The sequence below is a fragment of the Artibeus jamaicensis genome, unplaced genomic scaffold, assembly GCF_021234435.1.
Source record: "Artibeus jamaicensis isolate MK-2021 breed Jamaican fruit bat unplaced genomic scaffold, CSHL_Jam_final contig_465, whole genome shotgun sequence".
In the NCBI taxonomy this organism is placed as follows: domain Eukaryota; kingdom Metazoa; phylum Chordata; class Mammalia; order Chiroptera; family Phyllostomidae; genus Artibeus; species Artibeus jamaicensis.
The window spans coordinates 16,025,014-16,043,739 of NW_026521843.1; the positions used below are offsets into that span (position 1 = coordinate 16,025,014).

At 56.9% G+C, this 18,726-nt stretch overlaps 1 protein-coding gene across 1 annotated transcript in view; it reads left to right on the plus strand.

The window, feature by feature from the left end:
- Window positions 1-8,319: 8,319 nt before the first annotated feature.
- TOGARAM2 (TOG array regulator of axonemal microtubules 2) overlaps window positions 8,320-18,726 on the plus strand; it is a 36,985-nt gene continuing 26,578 nt past the window's right edge. Inside the window, exons 1-6 of the mRNA XM_053666996.1 lie at window positions 8,320-8,371; window positions 10,843-10,956; window positions 12,585-12,866; window positions 12,972-13,183; window positions 13,958-14,148; window positions 18,100-18,146. Of these exons, the coding sequence (XP_053522971.1) occupies window positions 8,320-8,371; window positions 10,843-10,956; window positions 12,585-12,866; window positions 12,972-13,183; window positions 13,958-14,148; window positions 18,100-18,146 (898 nt within the window). The remainder of the gene's footprint in view (window positions 8,372-10,842; window positions 10,957-12,584; window positions 12,867-12,971; window positions 13,184-13,957; window positions 14,149-18,099; window positions 18,147-18,726) is intronic.

The window sequence follows — 18,726 nt, forward strand, 5'->3', positions numbered from 1 at the left end:
CACAGGCCAGGCGTGGGGCCACCCGGTCCTTGCCTCCCTGGACACACCAGCAGCATCATCTGCAGAGAGACCACAGAATCTGGATTCCTCTGGTGACAGCGGTTTAGCTTCTGCACAGAGCAGTCAGAGGTGATGTGTCCACCAAGCTGTTTGTGGGGGAGGGGAATGGGAGGTGGGTCAAGGCACCTGAAGTCTTTGGAGGGGTGTCAAGGGCCTGTTCAGGAGCAAGGACACAGGGTGCGTTGGGAGGAGAGGCCTCATGTCTTGAAAGGAGGCCGTGTATCTGTGGGGAGGTCCCCTCCTCTCTCTGGACCGTGCAGCAGCAGCTCTGGAGGGGGAGGTGGTCTCTGAACCTGTGAGCCAAGGAAGGAGGGGCTGCCCCAGGCTGTCCCCACCCCAGCGGTACCCTCTGTCAGAGCTCTCTGATTTGGGGGTAAACCCCACGCAGCACAGATCCCCAGCCAGCCAAGGCTCCCTGGAGGTGCCAGGGTTGATGGTGCCGGTGCCGGGTGGGGTGGGGTGTGCAGTGTGGAGGCTGTGTGCTCAGGGGCCTGGGGTGCCCAGGGAAAGTGCCAGCCTCGGAGGGGTCCCACCTCTTACAGGCTGTGTGGACTCAGGCTCTCCTCATTCTGGGCCTCAGTTTCCTGACCTGTAAGGGGGGAACTGAACAACCCTCCCTCCGGGCTGCTCATGAAGAGGGCAACTGGAGTGGCAGCCCCTGTGCCAAAGGGAAGCTACATTTCTCAGAGCCGTTATCATTGCGGAGACAATCGTGTCCTTCCCACAGCAGATTTCAGGCTTCTGAAGTGAGGGTTTCATGAACCCCTTTTTCAGGACAAGGGCCCGCATTGGGTGGGGACCCTGCAGGCCTGGTGTTTCCTGCAGGGCCTTGGAGGGACTGAGCGGGCTGTGCTCTGCCGGTGCGTCACTGAGCATGGTGCCCTGCCCCAGGGGGTGTGCAGGGCGAGCAGCCGGGCTGCAGCCGAGCTGAGCGAGCCCCGCACGGCTCTCCAGCGTTGCCCTGGTGCGGTGGGGCCCCGCAGCCTTCCAACCCCAGGCTGCCCAGCTCCCAGCACCGGTCCATCTCAGCCTGTGGAGCCTGGCCTAGCAGATCTGAAGAAAGGAGGGTGTAGTGGGAGCAAGTCATGGGGAGACCTCCTTCTGAAGGTCTCCTGTGGGCCCAGGGACACCCCAAAGGCACCAGACCCTGCTCACCAGCATGGATGCTTGGAAGTTTATTATTTGCTTTAGACTCAACAGTCTTCAGACAGAGGAGAGCATAAAGCTCACAGTTTAAAGAAGGATTATGCAGTGAATGTCTGTGTAGCCACTGCCAGCCAGGTCTACAAATAGACACTTGTCTTCCCTTGAACTTTGTATAAACAGTCACACTTCACTGAGTCTTCGTGTCTGGCTTCTCTCACCGAACCTCATGCTGTGGAGTCTTCTGTGGTGCTGAGTTAGGGTAGCAGTTTGTTTTCTCTGCTGTGGAATATTCCACGGCATGTGTACACCGTGACTTATTTCTCCATTTTCCTGGGGGGCACTGGGACTATTTTCAGCTTTTGACTGTTACCCACAGAGCTGCTATGACTGTTCTCGTCCTTTCCTGGTTCGCATGCACAAGGTTTTCTCTGGGTGGATGCCCCAGAGCGGGGCTGCTGGGCGCAGGGTGGGCACATCCCTTGTTTCACGATGAAGCCAGGCCGCTTCCCCTAGTGGCCGCGCCCCCTGCGCCGCCCCAGGTGGGCATGAGAGCCGTTTTGTCCGCGTGTCGTCAGCGCCTGGCATAGGCTGCAATCTTGACTTCTGCCAGTCTTTGTGGACTGGTGGTAGCATTTCATTCTGACCTAATTCGTACTTCCCTGATCACCACAAGGGCAGGTACCTGTGCGGCCTTTCCTCCTCCCCCTTTCCCTTTGTTTTGGGGTGCGCCTTCTCCCCCATCTCCTCCCCTAGCCTCCTTGTTGTGAGCAGTTTCCTGACCTTCCTTCTTCTCTCTTCCTCCTTCGCCACTGTCCCGACCCCCCTGTTCCTCTCCCTGGGACACCAGTCTCTCATCCACGTGATTTCTCCATTTGGTCCTTGAGTGTAGACCCAGCCCCAGGGCAGCTCTCTGGAAGCCCGAGATTTCCATTTTGCTTCAAAATCCCTGGTTATCAGTTCCACTCATATCTCTTCCTGGCCTTTGGATTTCCCTTCCATCAAATCAGGACAGAAAAGAAAAAAAAAATGACCCTCTCCAGAAACCAGTTTAGCTTCTCAGGCAAAATCTGGCACATGCCCTGGAGAGGCACATGAACAATTCCAGCGCCCGGTCAAGGTCAGTTGGCTTTCTCCTGGGGCTGTTGAGATGTATCAAGAACTCTGTCCAGGAGGTGACACACATTTCAGTGCCAGGCGTGGTCAGAGGACTTGGCTGAGACTCCGGCTGGAAAAGATGCCTTCTTTCTTCCTGGTCACTTCCGGTGCCCGTGAGTGCTCACTGACTGCAGTGCAGTGTGAAGGCCGGAGCTCCAGCCTCCGGGCCGGGGGCCACGAAGGGCCCAGCCAGCAGGAGGCGTTCCTGGGCTGTGCACCGGGCTGCTCTGGCTTAGGACTCGTGGCACCGTGGTCAAACTCCAGGGCAACTCTGACCTTGATGGTGGAAACCTCTGCGTGGCTTCCTGGAGCCCTGGCCAGCGGCTGGGCAATCTGGGGCAGTACTTGATGCAGTGGTGTCCAGGCCTGCCAAGGTCCTTAGTCCTGGGGACATGCTGTCGTGACTCTGACCGGGCCCTGAAGTTCTGAAGTGACTATTTTGGGAGGCCTTGCGGGGAGGCTGGAGAAGGAGGTTTTCCTCACAGAAAGAGGGAGGGAGGGGGAAGGAGAGAGAGAGAGAGAGAAACCGATTGGTTGCCTCCCGTGCATGTCCCATATCCCCTGAAGTATTGTTGTTTGGAGGGTGCCCCTTGAATTGTGATGTCCTTGTGCATTGCCCAACATGGACAATCAAACAGGGCAGCCCGCCGGTCTCCTGCCTTCACTGTCCGAGAAACGCAGCTTAAACAGAACTTTCTCTCACCCACAGGCTTCCTGTGTCTTCTAGACCAATGATTCTCACATGGAAATTCCTGGGGTCGGGGGGCAGCAGCTGCATAGACCTCGACCTCTATGTGCCCCCCTTCTCTCTCTAGCCTGCCCATCCCCCACAGACACGCTGTGCTGTCACCAATGGAAGGCCGTGTGCCTCTGCCGTGTCCAGCGTAAAAACAGTCGGGGGGCACTGCTCCGAGCTCTTGACCATGAGATCTGCCCTGCCCTGGGGGTTCTGAGATGCGGGCGCTAAAGATGAAAGGCAATTTCTTGGGTTGTTCCCCAGCCAGGCGGTACTTGACCTGCTCCCCTGTGTCTGGCCAAGCCTGTCTGCTCACCCCAGGAAGTGTACCCAGTGAGAAGTAACCTGCCCCCAGGGGTGGCTCCTCCAGTCAGCCACCCAGCCTCAGCCAGGCCTCCGGAGCTTCTTGCCCCAGAGGCTTTCAGAAAGGAAATTTTCCCTCTCCTTGGACATCTGAACACACAGGGTGGAATAGGTATGAAACGAACAATAGCACTAAGAGCCACTGATTATTGAGGACTTGCTAGCGGCTGGACATAGTATTCGATGCTTTTCATATTTCACTGAATACTCTCGATAGCCTTGTGACATAGACGTTATTTCCACTTTGCAGTTAAATAAAGGCTTGGGCAAGTTTCGTGATGTGCCATGTGCTCGGGGAAGGTTCGCCGTGTGGAATCACTTGGCCAGCAGGCGATGGCCGTCAGTCCAAGTCTGTTGGTTTCTAAGCACAGGCTCTAAAATACTGTTTTACCACTGAGAACAGAGACCATCAGCCAGGAGGCTTCCGCTTGGTAGCTCTGTGGCCTTGACCTAGTTACCTAACCTCTCTGAGCCTTAATCTTCTAATGCATAAAACGAGGGCAACCCTCTCGGCCTTGTTGCTGCATTTCAATGGCATACTGGTGGCAGCGCCTGGCTCAGTGCCTGGCACACAGCACCGCAGAACTAAGAAACGTTCGTTCCCCTTACTTAGCTTCTTCCCTACAAGACAGTCTGGAGAGGTGTGGCTTGATCTCGATTTCTTTCTTCATTCATGCCACACATGGTTGTTGAGGTACACTGTGTGCTGGTACCACGTCGGCCCTCAGGCTGTGTTCCTTTAAATTCCCCGGGGCTGTGAACTGGGCTGTGCCTCCCACTGTCTGGAGGGCAGAGTGCTCGCAGAAGGTCGGGGAGGGGGGTTGGGGGCCCCCCGCCCTGTCTGATCCTGTTGGTCCCAAGGCAGGGGAGACGGTGGCAGCCGACACTTGTGGCTGTGTCTCCAGGGCTGGCCACAGGCCCAGGCAAGCACAGTGGAGGGCAGGCTCCTTGGTGGAGGGCAGGCTCCTTGGCACACTGCCTTCCTGCCGCCTGTGCCGGCCACGGCTGGAGGCTGAGTGGGGGCCCCTGGGCATGCCCCCCCACCACAGAGCGTTTGGGGGGATGGGTACCCGTCTCCTGGATTTGGGAGGAAGAAGGGAGGAAACCAGATCTGCCCCAGGCTGACAAAATAGAGGCAGGAGGCTGGGGCTGGGTGGGAAAAGGAATAGAATCGCTTGTTTTTTCTGGGGTCAGAATGCACCTCGTTCTGAACTTCGCCCATCTGAGCCCAGCAGTCTTGCCTCCTGCTTCACGGACCATATCACGGCTTTCCGGCCTGGCCTTTGTCGCCTCCCTGCCCGCTCCCTCTGGACGCCCCCACCCGGGCTGCCCTCCTCTCCATGGCCACGGGTGCCCTCCCCCGCCGGGCGACCCCCTGCCTGCGCCGGCGCCCTTTTCTCCGCCCCACCTGTTGGCTCTGGGATCCTGCTCCATCAGCGCCCCTCTCCTTGCACATCTGCAGCCTTTCCCTTTTCCAGGCTCTGCTGTCCTCCAGTGAATATGCTCTAGCAATTCCTCTCCTTACACACACACACACACACACACACACACACAGAACAAACACAAATAACACGAATTTCACCCGCCCCTTGTTCCTCTCCAGCCACCACCCAGTCTCTCCTCCTTCTCTTTTCCGGCCTTTCCAGAGTGGTCTGTGCTCGCTGTCCCTGCTTCCTGACCTTCCACTCTCTGCCAACAGCAACTTTCTCTGACCTCTGTGTCCTCTCGGGCATAGACCGAGAGGTCTATCACTGACCATCCAGAGGTCATCACTGACCTTCTGGATGACCCCTAGTGGTCACATTCAATGGGCCCTTCCCAGTCCTTCCCCCACCCAGCCTCTCCGCTGAGCTGACACTTCTGGACACCATCCACTCCCTCGGCTTTCCCGGCACCCAGGCCCCGGCCTCCCTGCTCCCTGCTCCCTGCCGTCCTCACTGTGGGCCATTCGTGGCTGGATCTCCTCATGGACTGGGGCTCACGGGCGAGTGTGACCGTGTGTGTGGGGAGATGGATGAGCAACTTCTCTGCACCAGTGATGGCCCTAAATTATTTTTATATATGACTATGTAATTCTAATGATTGTCCTTTATTAAGGCTCTTTTTCTTTTCAGATGAAGAAACCAAAGAGAAATTGCATAAATCTCCCAAGTTAATACAAGAAGGGCAGAGGCAGGCATCCAACCCAGCCATCCAACCCCAAAGCCGAAGTTCTAGGAGTCCAGGGGGGCCCTTCAGGAGCCAGGTGTGTGGGATGGGAGTGGAGCCTGGATCTGAGCCCCTCTCCAGAGGGTATTTCCATGGGGGACATATTTTTGGGTTCAAAAATCAGGTTTATTAGTTGTGCTCATTTTTGCCTCCTTTTCTCTCTCACCTTGGTATGGGCACTGTGGTTCCCACCAGACACGTCTGAGAGAGGAGAACCCTGACTTTCTGGAGCGCATGTCACTCAGAGGTCTCTGCAGGAGAGGTGGGCAGCGTCACCCCCACATGAAGAGAAGCTATGGGTGCAGCGGCCCTGGGGGGGCAGGTGGGGCTCAGGACCAGGGCCTTTCTCCTCCTGCCCTCCAGGGCCTGACCCTTGTTCCCTCCTCAGAGCCTTGCCCTCGCCCTCCTGTCAGAGAGCTGGTCTCTCAGGGCGGACTCTGCCAGCGACCTGGGGAGCACAGTGTGGCAAGGCCCTGCTCCCTATGGGCTGTGCAAGGCACTGGGGTGGTTGGGATTTTGTCCTTGGGGCTGGCATTTTTGACTGGGCCAGTCCTAGTTTTCATCTTCTCTCCACTTGAAACCTGAGTTCCTTCTGTCACCTTTCTTCATTCCTGTGGTACTGGTCACCATGGGACCTCTGTAGCCAACACTGTAGTGGAAGGAGTGGACAGCATTCAGTTACTTCTGGCCACCCCGTTCCCTGAGCTGGAAAACTGAGGCCGAGAGTGGAGGGCCCACCCAGCTTGGGCAATCCAGAGCATCGGGGAGTGAGGACAGAGCCCTGGTCCCCAGACCCCCTGTTGTTAGCCCTTGTGGTCAGCGCCTGGCTCTTCCAATAGGGAACAGCATTTCTGGGTTCCCAGAAGGGTGCTGGGTGCAAATGGGGGCTTAGTAGACTGTGCCTTGGGGCTCAGGCATTAGGTGCTGACCATACTAAACCCCAGGGCTTTGTCTACCTCTGGGCTGGAATTTCTGATTCTAGTTTTTATAGTTTGGACGAGGATCTACCAGTTCCAACCAGGGCCTCGGCCTGAGTGACTTCCTGGGAGGTGCTCTCACGTAAGACATCGGAGATGGCTGTTTGTCCAGCCGCCTCCCCTCGGGCAGGTGCCCAGGAGATCCTGCACTTTAGACCTTGAGGGCTGAGAGGTCAAAGGGAGAGACCCAGGCAGGGGCAGGCCTACACGTGGCTCTGCCTGCTGGGTTGCCTTGGCAGGCTGTGCAGGGGACCCAGGTTTCCTTCCTGTACCGCTAGTGTCCCTCAGGGCGTGGGGTGGTGCGGGCTCTTGGCTGGTGGCTATTCTGCCCTCGGAGAAGTTTGTGCTGGGCGGGGTGGGGGACAGTCTTGTTCGAAAGGCCTTTTGCCATCGAGGGGCCACTGAAGCTCATGCTCTCTGTGCTCTCCTCCGGCAGCCCCACCCTCTTCTTTAGCCTTCTGGAGAGTGGTCACTTTGGGGAAACTGAGGCAGAAATAGCCACTTTGACAGTGGAAGGTGAGAAATAGGGCAGGGGCTGTATTATGACATGAATCTTAACTGTGCCGCCTAGGGTCTCTCTGTCCTCTTTGACCATCAAGATCACGCAACAGTGAAGGGAAATAACCAAGCAGACCCCTGTGGCCTGCTCCCTGGAAGACTAATTCAATACGAGCCTGAGGTTGGGCCTTGGAATTGGTCATTTTAATCAGTCCCCAGGCGATTCTGAGCTGAAACAAGAGCTGTAGCTAAATATCGCTTGTCTGCATGTAATTTGCATAGGAAGTCTGCCCCTCTCCCCAAAGCTGGGGCTCCAGCTCATTTGTTTAAATTCTGCTGTGGAAGGTCTGTCCTCTTTGGGAACATTCCTACTGGCCTCTGCCAGAAGCAGGCAGCTGCCTTACCCATTTCCTGTCTCTTTCCTAGCCCCCTGGGGTGAGGGGCAGATGTTGGAACCTGCAGACCAGAATCTTCTGCCACCTTGCTTGGGAGACGTGCCATTGTTTGCCATTGCTGTCTGCTTGTCACCGTGGTGCAGCCAACTCCTTCTCCCTTAGCAGACAGGGAGCTGTCGCCCCCTGCGCCCCACCCTCACTGTGAGGAAAACTCCCTGCAGATAGAGAACCTGAGCAGCTGGAAGTCCTAAGCTCTGAGACCAGGAACCGGCTGGGCTGGTGCCTCTGTTTGGCCAGAAGGTTGCCAGGAGCTGCTCCGTCCCCTGGGGCCTGGGTGGGGCTGGTTCCCAGCCCGAGGGCAGGTTCTCTCAGTTCCCAAGTTGGGATTTCTTGCTCAGCCAAAGGGAGTTGGCACTGCATCCTGCCCCGTCCCCAGATGACACTCGAGGGAGCTACCCTCGAGTAGAAATTGGTGGCCTTTGAGGTGTAGATGTGGCCTTTACCCCTGATTTTGTCACTGATCAGCCCTGGCCACCCATCTCCCTACCTGTCAGGGGAAAAGTGCTCATCTCTGCGAAGAATTTATGACATTTATGAAATTGCACAGAGTCAGCACTGAGACCCTTGTCAGGTGGAGAGTGAAGTTAGGTTGACGAGGAAAGCTGATGGCTGGCCCCGGAGGTTTAAGGGAGGCTCGGAGGGGTCAAGGCTTGGCTTGGCAGCGAGGTGAGGAGGAGGGCAGGCACGCCCTGGAAGAAGCTAGAGATCTGGGTCCTGGGAGATGCCGCCAGATGCCCGGGTGGTGATTGGGGTTGCAGAGGTCAACATGCATGGTGGGCTCCCCGGGGCATCTGGAGGAGTAACAGTTTCTGCAGGAAATAAACTGACAGAGATGAAGTCTCCGCCCCCTGACAGATCCCTCCGTCCCTGACGCCCCAAGGCACCTGCGTCAAAGCCAGATGTGTGGGTCTCCTTGACGCCCTTCATGAAGGCGTCTGCCCACAGGCACTTGACCTTGGCAGTTGGAAATTTTGAAGTGTTCAGAGAGACCAGATGTCAGAAAAGAACTGTCCTCTGGCCCAGTGGCATATTTTACTACAGAATGCTTTACTTAGCTCCTGACAGGCTCTCCAGGAAGGGTTTAAAAAGCACTTGTTATCTGTGTCCCCGACTTCTCTCTGTCCCTCCCTACCAGCAGTCCCTGATGTTTGCACGTTGGGGCCCTTGAGAGCTGTACTTTCAGCCAGAAAGTAGCTGCTGGCTCTGGACAGCCTCCCAGGCACCTTCTCCACACAAGGCATGGGCAACCGTGATGCTGCGCCCCCAGGTGAGAGTCATCGGCGGAGGCCGTGGGTCAGGGTCTTCCTCGGACTCTCCTGGGGACCGGGCTCTGCTGGGGAGAGGTAGCCGGGGGGCAGGGCCTCCCAGCATGGCCGGCTCTCCATGGGCTAACACAGGCCCTCTGGCTCAGCTGGGCTCTCTGTCTGAGGGCTCCCAGGCCCGGGGAGATGCTTGGAATGTTCTGGGGAGTCGGCCAGAGCTGTCTCCTCTCTGAGCTGGTGGGCTGGCCGAGCAGCTGCCCCTTCTGTGGTGGGAGAATTCAGATGGGGCAGAGGACGTGGGCTGGGGCCCTCAGCAGGGGGGCGGCTGTGTGTCCGCATGTCCTCAGATGACAAGATAGGACAGTGGGAACTGTGTGTCTGGCCTGGTGTCAGGAGATGGGTTCCAGGCCTGGCACTGCCTCTGGGAGCAGGCTGTGCGAGCCTCAGTTTCCCCTGGAGAGTGAGGGGTCAACCGGTCCTACCCCGATGGAGCGGGTGCTTGTGAGGTGAAGAGCCGCTATTCCCTGGAGAGGCTGGTGCGGAGTCCAGGTGCCCACTTGAGGGGAGTGCGGGGGACCCCAAATGCTGGAGTTGGTTCAGGGAATGAAGGGCTCACTGAGCTCGGGGCAGAGTGCTCTGGGGCTTCAACACATCGAAACAACTGCTTAACTTAGTACTATGCCAGGTCTGGCCAACACTGGTTTGTTGTGGGGAAGTAGGAGGTGCTGAAGGCTTCGGAAAACTCTAGAAGTCTAGAAATAGAATGAAGATGTGATTGTAAGAACCCCTGTGCTCTGTCCAGTGCTCTTGTCTTACTGATCTGGGAACCAAGGCTCACAGAGGTTAACTTATTTCCCCAATGGCACACTGGGGACAGAATCAGGATGGGCGCCTGGACCCCTGACTCCTGCTTTAGGGAGCTTGCACCCTGGGGGGGGGGTGCTGGGTTTTCGCCTTTGTGAGGGCTTCTCAGGGTGGTGGGTTAGGGCCCCATCTGTGGTCCCCAGGTGTGTGTGGGAGGGGCTGAGTCATGAAGGGGCAGGACCTTCAGTTCAGTTTGCAAACATATAAGTGCCCACTGGGCTCGGGCACTACACAGATGAGTAAGGACACTGCAGGGCCAGGCGGGGAGAGGCGAGGAGGGCAGAATCCAAGATGGAGGGGTTCTGGATGCTGTGGGAGCACAGAGGAGACGCAGGGCTTCCCAACGGAGCCTGCGCTGAGCTGAGTCTCCCCTCCTGTCGATCTGACTCTCAGCTCAGGGGTCCTGCCCCAGGGGGCTCCCAGCCCCCACACTGCCATCGCTGGTTCCTATGGTCCCCGCTCCAGACATCTAGTGCCACTGAGGACTGAGTCAGCCTTGCCTGTGTGGTATCCCCAGGGACTGTGGGGGGCCGAGGGCCTGACGGAGGAGCTGCTAACAAGCGTGTGCAGTGGGGTCCACAGTGCCGGCTGCTGAGTGGGGAGCTTAGGAGAGAAGGGGAGGGTCCGTGCAGGACCCCCGAGGAGGTGCTCCAGCTCCCCAGGAGAGGGCAGTAGAGCAGGTAATGGGTTGCTCTGCCCAGCCGCTGGGGTCAGGGGTCAGAGCGAAAGACAGCTTCAGGGGTTACTACGTCAGGGTGACAGTTAAAGGTATGACAATAACTCTGTGGCCCAGTGAGAGCAGCTACTGTGAGATGTGCGGGGGCCAAGGTGGGGGGAAGGGAGCCCATGCGGAGGCTGTGAAGGGTGCAGTGGAGGTGGGTTTGGAGCCAGGCCAGGAGGAGAACGCAGACGGGGTGTGAGGAGAGGCAGCAGCCAGGCGAGAGGCTGGGAAGGGTGGGGTGGGGTCATGGGCTTTGGGGGGAAACATGGTGCCCTGGCCAGCTGGGCTGGGGGTGGGCCGCAGAGGCGGGAGGGGCAGAGTGATCAGGGCAGCCTGTTCCCCAGGGCTGGTCTCGGAGGACTCTAAGATGCCACTGTCCTTGCCGTTCTGTCCCCAGCCAAGGTGCTGGCTCCGGTGGCCGTGTACTGTGGCAGTGTCCCTCGGACCAGCTCCGGCCCCACCGCACTCCCAGGTGGGAGCCATGACTCCGGTCTGCAGGCTGATGGAGAAGGTGAGATTGGAGGACTTGGGCTGGTGTCTCACCAAGTGGCTTTCGGGTGCCCTGGGCGGCCTCTCTGGGGCCCTTGGGCAGAGAACGGGGGACTCCGCCTGGCAGCTGCCTGGTCAGGCCGCTGCCTGCAGAGCAGGTGTGGGCTCGTCCCTGCTGAACATGCCCTTCGGTTTTAGGTGGGCTCTTTCGATTCTGGGCCTCAGGGGATGGAGGTGTACACAGGGGGACCCTCGGAACAGGGCAGTGGGGATCTCAGCCTGCGCTTGGCTCTCCTAGAAAACCAGGGGAAGCCCCAAGAGCCCCCAGGAAGACAGACTCTGCTGTCCCTGCAGCTCCAGTGTTTGGCTGGAGAATCTGGACTGGTGACAGTCCCCTTACAGGCCTGTGCTGCCAGCGAGTTCAGCTCTCCTGGGGTCTGCTGCCAGCACCTGGCCAGGGTCTGGTGGTCTGGACCTCAGGGTCTCACAGTTGACCCCAAGGTGCTCCGGGAGGAGCTGCGCGCGTGACAGACACTCTGCAAGCGGGGCTGTTTGTGTGCTGCCTGCCCCTCCCCGACCCCACCAGGGTCCAGGCTCCTTCAAGGCCGAGTTCAAACTCTCCACTTCCTGGAGCTTTTTTCCAGATCCTCCTCCTCTCCCTCCACGTGCGCCAGGCATCTCGTGACTATCTCTCCACGGCGCGTCTCACATCTTCCCCTGTAATGAAGCTGCTTAGGAACATATCTTGTTTCTCTAGTAGATTGAAAGCCCTTTAGTGACAGAGGCTGTGGTTCACACAAGTGGAATATAAATTAGATGCAATTCTACACCGCGTTTTATTCCTGCACAAGCTGTCATAAGGGATGTGCTAAATGGAATCCTAAAAGGGGATCATACGCACTCTAAGATCCTGAAGAGAAGAGAAAACTCTGGGGAGTTACTAGGTAGCAATTATGTTTCAGAGCAATATTGTTAAAATATTTTAATGCCGAAGAAAGAGGAAGATTCAGAAGATTTTAAAATCTCACAAAGATTCTGCTGTACCTTCTCTATGTGTCTCATAATAGTAGCATAAATTATCTTCAAATAATTTGGTCTATGGTAACATAGTAAGAAAAGAACATCCATTAAAAAAAAAAGAGTGTGCCTTCACATCTCTGTATCTGACCACCGGCACCCAGTAGGTGCTCACTGAGTGTTTGTTGGAGGAGTGATTGGAGAAGCAGGTGTCTGCGTGGGAGTCTGATTTGTTCTATTCGCATGAAGGACCCTCCTCCATCTGTGTCTGGGTCGTGTCGGGCGCTTGGTGCTCGGGAATTCAGAGTGAGTCGGCTGAGTCCCGGAGATCAGTGGGCGGTGGCCCTCGGGCAGGAGGCCTTTCCTAAGGGTTTTTGGCCCCTAGATTAGGTGCTGTGACAGGCTCCATGTCGCCTCCCCTTTTCACCCTCCAGTCACCTCATGACACAGGTCTTGTTCAGGTTAGGGGCCTCCTCGACGCTGGTGAATGAATGAATTGACCCAAGGAATGGCTGAAGCACTGAGTGATGGGTTCACGGGCTGGTGGTTCCAACGAGGCAGCGCCAGTTTCCTGGTGCCCTGTGCTACCCTGGGCTCTGTGTGCCGAGACACTCTCGCCCCTGTTCCCCTCAGCCTCCGTCCAGCCAATGTCCAGCGTCCTCCTGGAGAAGCCGTCACAGCTCTTGAATGGGCGTGGGGACCCTGGCAGCCTCAAGCTGGATGCTCCCCTGAAAGGCTGGCAGGCCATGAACGGCCACCCCAGGAACCTCGGGGCCCTGTCTCAGGGGCCCCACTCCCTGGTACCCCTTCCCTCGCTGGAGTCAGAGGCCAGCAGTGTGGCCCGAGACACCACTCAGATCAAGGACAAGCTCAAGAAAAGAAAGCTCTCGGAGGGCTTGGCAGCCTCTACCCAAGGTGAGCAGCCCACTCACCTTCCACCCACCCCAGGCCAGCCTCTGAATTACTCCCCACTCTCTGAGCTCCTGGGACTAACTTCTTTCCCATCCCCACCCCATACAGCCTCTCTGGATCCTGGGGGAGGCCCCAAAGGAGTTCCCTTGAGGAGCGCCATCCCCCGGGCCGCCCCTCAGAGGTTGCTGAGGGTGCCCAGGCCGATGCCTCCCATCCAGAGCATCCCGACCACCCCTGAGGCCAGCGGGACCAGAGAGAGGAGCCTGGACCAGCCTGGGAGCAGCGAGGGGACCCAGGAGAGGAGTCCCAGTGTCCAGGAGGTAAGGAAACTCGGCTACTCTGAGTCTTGCCTCTTGTCCCTCTGTCCTTCCTCCCATTCTTTATCAACCTCTGTTCCGGAGCGTCAGGCTTCTCCAGAGGTGTCTCAGGGATGCGGATGCGCTGGAGGGCCTTGGGGCCCTCATCTCATCTTCTCCACAGCAGCCAACACCATTATTCCTGGCTCAGGAGCCCTGGGTGGCTGCCCCCAAGTTCCTGAGGCTATGTGACCATCGGTCCTTCACTTGGTAGCCCCAGGCCTTCTAGGGTTTAAATGCTCCAGAATCCCTCAAGCTTCTGAGCCTTCCCACTTCAGGCAAGTGTGGCAGAAGGGAAGGGATGCTGGGGCAGCCTCCGGAGACTGAGCTCTGGTTTCTGCTCAGCTCCTCACTGGCTGTGTGACCTTGGCCACATCAGCGCCCTCTCTGGGCCCCAGTTTGCACATCTATAAAAAGAGAGGTTTGGGTCAGATGCTTTTGAGGACCCCCTCCTGCTCTGATGTCCTTAGATTTTTCTGAAACTAGAGGAACTGGAGAACATTAATGACAGTAGAAGGGGCTGAGCAGGGGTGGGGGGCCCTTCCCAGTCTTGTCACTGGAGTGGTTAGGAGACAGTGAGCTCTCTGGGGGTCCCAGGGTGATGTGGAACTTGGAGGACACTTCCCAGCATCACCACCCAGGTGGCTCCTGATAGAAGTGGCGTCCCTGTGTGAGGGCCCAGGGGGCGGATGTCTCGGGGGTGGGGTGGACCAGAGCCTTTCCTACCTCTGCCCCCAGGTACAGATCTCCCGGCAATACCTGCACTGCAATGACCAGGAGATGCACCAGTCCCTGGGGGGCATTGTGATCCCGCCCATCCCAAAGGCGGGGGTGCCCGAGGGGACATCCTCCTGTACTCCTGGCTCCCTCCCCAGCCTCTTGCCTCCAGGCCAGGATGTCCTCACGGGCCCGAAGGCCCGCCCCACTAGGTAAGCAACTCTAAGTGAAAACCACCTTGATGTCCTCTCACCTTCTATCCCCCCAAGCCCTGCTTGGGGTGCCCATGGCTGACCCTCCATGCCAGGGCAGAGGTCTGGGCACCGGGCGTGTGAAGGGCCGGGCCTTCACCCAGAGCTGGGAGGCTGCAGCGCTGTTACCCTGCTCTGACCCTCCAGTCCCTGGCCTCTCTCTTCCTGGTGTGTGTGTGGTTGCCGCAGTGATGGATAAAATGCAAGTTATTTAAAAGTTCGATTGAATTCATGGTAGCCCTTTGTTATTATTATGTGTTCTCTTAACAAATGGATATTAAAAATATAAGCATTATCATGTGTTTGAGGCCTCAGGCAGGGGGTAGTCCACAAAACTTTGAAAGTCTTCATACCCCTCAAAAGGTTGGGTACCAGTAGGGGAGAGGATCCTGTGTTGTAATGAACTTGGGTTTATGGAGTATAAGCGGGACAGACAGCACTCTGCGGATGGACAGGTGCACACCTGTGGTCAGTCCTGATGGAAGGTGGAGTGTGTGTGTATAACAGAGAGAGGGGAGAGCTCACAGCCCTGCTCCCCCAGCACAGGCCAGGGTCAGTTTCCTGCTGTGACGTACTTCTCTCCCGTTTCACTGGGGCCTGATGTACTGACTTCTTCCACTTCCCTCTCGCTCTTTACTGTTTGCTTCTCTCTCGCTGCCTTCCCTCCGTCACTGAGTATTGTGGCCTGCTCCACAACCTCTGCTCCCCCCCTCCCTCCTCCTTTGCTGCTTGGACGTCCGCCCCTTCTCCCCTGAGAGGCATTCTTGGGGGCTGGGATGACTCTCTGGCTCCAGACCAGTGGCTGACACACCACCCTGAGCTGCCGATGCCTTTGAACTCTCCTTCCTTCTCCCTCCATCTGATTCCTTGCATCTGCTTCTCCACCTTCCAGACGCCTTCCCACATGCCCTCCCCATTCATCTCTTAAAGGTGGCCATTTCTGATATTTGTTCCAGGGCCCTGTCTCCAATCTGCTTGTCATTCCCTGGGATCTTTTCTGTGTGGGTGGCTTCCACGCCCCTGCTGTGCCCTGAGGCCTCCTCAGAGTCAAGCTCAGTGCTCTACCCTGCTGGGCATCCGTGTCCTCCTGGCTGATACAGATCTAGCGTTGAGGGGAGGGGAGCAGGAAGGGAGGAAGTGCCACCATCAGGGCAGCACCACTGAGCACCTCCTGTCTCCCCCAACCTCCTCCCTCCCGCGGCCCCCAACCTCCGAACTTCTACCACGGGCAGGCATCTTCCTTTGTCTTCCCATTTTGGCGCCATCTTTGACTCTTGCCCCTATCACATTCTGTTCCTAAGGGATCACCACATCCACCAAGTCTTTCTTGAACAACAAGGAAAAGACAAGAATTCCCACCTCTCCCTTGACCCTGCCTTTCCTCTCAGTTCTCACTTGCCGATCTCCTCCCCCCTCCCTGTAGCTCTGAACCTGTCTTCTTGCAGCCCTTTGGCCCCGCATTCTAATCTTTCGTGTTCACCCCTCACCCCATACACCTCGCCCATGCACTTCACCTGTATTGACTTTCTGGTGCCAGCCACTTAAGGACGAGTCTCGCTGGCCTGCGCTTAGAGGTGCCCAGCTCCACACCCTTTCTCCTGTGCTACTCTGCAGGAACCCCCCCCCCACCAGACCCCCTGTGGACTCGAGGAGCCCTGAGTGGCAGCTCCCTCTCTGCATCCCGGCCGCTCCAACCGAGCTTTTCACCCTTGCCACGCCCCCCATTCAGTTCCTACTATTCAAGCCCCAGCTCCAGGTCAGCCCTTGCTCTAAGGCCTTCCCTGCCCTCCTTGGAGTGGTAAGGAGGGAGGCATCTTCTCTGCAGGGTCCACATGGTATGGAGCCCCTGGAGAGCCTGACCACAGCCTTGTATTGATTTGCTCAACTTTCATTTGAACCCATTTTGTTCTTTAACTTGGAGCACTTCAGGGCAGGGGCCGTACCTCCAAATCCCCGCAGCTCCTGTGCTGCCGAGCTTGGCACCTGAAGGGGGCTGGCACATCATAAAGACCTGCCCACCTGCTGTCGGGATGGGACCAGCCTTCTCTGCGCTGGCTCTGTGAGACGCTCTAGCAAATGGGTGGGGAGGAGCCTAGTTACTTCTTTCACCTCTCTGTCCATTCATCTGTCTATCCTTCCATCCATCCTTCCACTGATGCACTTTAAAACTATTACCCTATTTTTTGGACTATAAGATGCACCATTCCCCCCTCACCCCCTTAAATTTGAGAGGAACAATGGTTGTTAATGCTGCTGTTGAGTTCTGTTTACATTTACACTGGTGAAATATTATGTTATTTATGTTATTAAATATTTTACCACATTTTTTGCTTCAGAATATTTTTTCCTATTTTCCTCTAAAACCTAGGTGCTTCTTACGGTCTGAAAAATATGGTAAGTACCTACTATCTGCCAGGTGCTGCAGAAACACAGCCAAACCAGGCCCGGCATCTCTATTCTAGTCGCTCATGAGGGGGATTTACAAGTGAACTGTGGCCTGGAAGTGCTAAGTGCTAAGACAGAAGTCTGCTTGCCACTCTGGGGAGCTCAGTGGCAGGCAATCTCGATCAGGCTGGGAAGACTTCCTGGAGGAGGGGAGGCCCAAGCTGATGGGAAGGCTGTGGGAGAGTTTTCAAAAAGGAGAAGGGGGAGACATGTGAAGGAGGACTGACCGAGGCATTTAGGGAGCTGCGAGTCTCCCCTGACTGCCATGGTCTCCTGGGATCGGATCCCTTGGGTCTGGGCAGGTGCTGGAGTGGGCTCTCCTCCCGCCTGTCCTCGGGTCACCCCAGCCCGGGTCATTCTGCTGAGTGAGTCCTCTGAGGTCAGCACACAGGATGTTGTTCCCCAGCCCTTTCGTTGCGGTTGTTACCCTGTCGGGCCCCAGGGGGTCCTGGTGTCGTGCAGTTCCCCACAAGACGAGAAAAGCCACGTTGGATGACATGCACCTGGTCCTCGTGGAGTGACAGCTCTGGGGGTGGGAAGGCAGAAATCATCTTCTGATTTATTGACGCTCTCTCCTCCCAGGGTCTAGAACAGTGCTCAGCACAGAGTAGGTGCTTGGTGCGGTGCTTAGCACGGGGCTCATTCAACAAATATCTCTTGAGTGAGGCCTGGTCAGTGTGGCTCAGTGGGTTGAGCCCTGGCCTGCAAATCAGAAAGTCACTGGTTTGATTCCCAGTCAGGGTACATGCCTGGGTTGTGGGCCAGGTCTCCAGCAGGGGGTACACAAGAGGCAAACACACATTGATGTTTCCTCTTTCTCTCTCTTCTACTCTCTAAAAATAAATAAATAAAATCTTTAAAAAAAATCCAAGTATCTGTTGAATGAGTAAATGGTGCTGCCTATTGAAAATACTAACAATTAAAACCAGCAAAGGAATGCCCATCTATTCTCTCCCTGTGGGCAGTTTGGGATTGAAGCTCTAAGACAAACAGTAAGGATTTCCCATCAGCTGCGAAGGGGGTCAGTCCCTCTTGGGGTACATGGGAGGGGGATTTAAAAGTCAGGCTTTCATGAGTGGGGGCCAGTTTGGAGGACTTGAGCTCAGCCTGCTCTGAGCTGGGAGGAGACTTAACCCTGACCCCATGCAGTTCACAATGGGGGTGGGCTTCCTTCAAGACAGAGCAGTTTCTGATACTCATTGGCTTCCTGGGGAACGGAGGGTCCATGCAGCTGGGAAATGGGGCTCAGATCTGTGTCTGGACACCTAGCCTGACCTTGAGTTTGTTGAAGGAGGTGCATTACTGTAGCTTTGAACCCCTGACCAAGAGCCTCTTTACAGGGCCCCCCTCCACAGGGTCCCCCACCTTGGCTGTCACCCTGTCCTCAATCTACTTACTACCCAGTGCTCCTTATGGCAGGAGCTTTCCCTTTGCTTATGGTGCTTTTTTCTCCCCCATTCTTTTAAGATTGGTTCGGGAGAGTGGGCCTCGGGAGAAGACCCCGAAATCTCTCGGTATGTACTCTCCACACGCACCCCCCCTTGTCATTCAACTCTCGGGGTCCGATGCTGGGTTGCGGGGTCAGAATTAGGTCCAGAAGAGACCTGGGAGCTGTCAGACCCACTCCCCTCGCTTCTCATTTGGGGACACTGATGTTGGCTGTCATGCCACAGTGGCGGCCCCGGCTCCGCCCCAGGGCTGACGGGCACCAGTGTGAGGTACTACACAAGGACCCAGCTGAGAGAGGAGGCTCCGTCCCTGTTTGGCTGAAGAAGGGACGACCGAGGCTCAGGGACCCAGACCTGGCCCTGGTCTCGGAGTGTGGAAGGTCACCGGTCGTATCTGCACTTGGGTCTGAGGCTCTGAAGCCGCACATTGCGTGGCTGGCCCGGCACCATGTTAGGCCGGAGGAGGAGGGCATTCCTCGCCAGACAGAGGTGGAAGTTCGCCCATGCCTCACAAACCCTTAAGTCACCAGACGGTTCCAGTGTCAGGGGAACAGGGCCAGCGGGGCTGGGAGGGAGGCGGGGGACAGGCTTAGATGAGGGAGGAGGAGGCTTCCCACCCCGGTGACCCATCTGGGGAGAGGCGGGT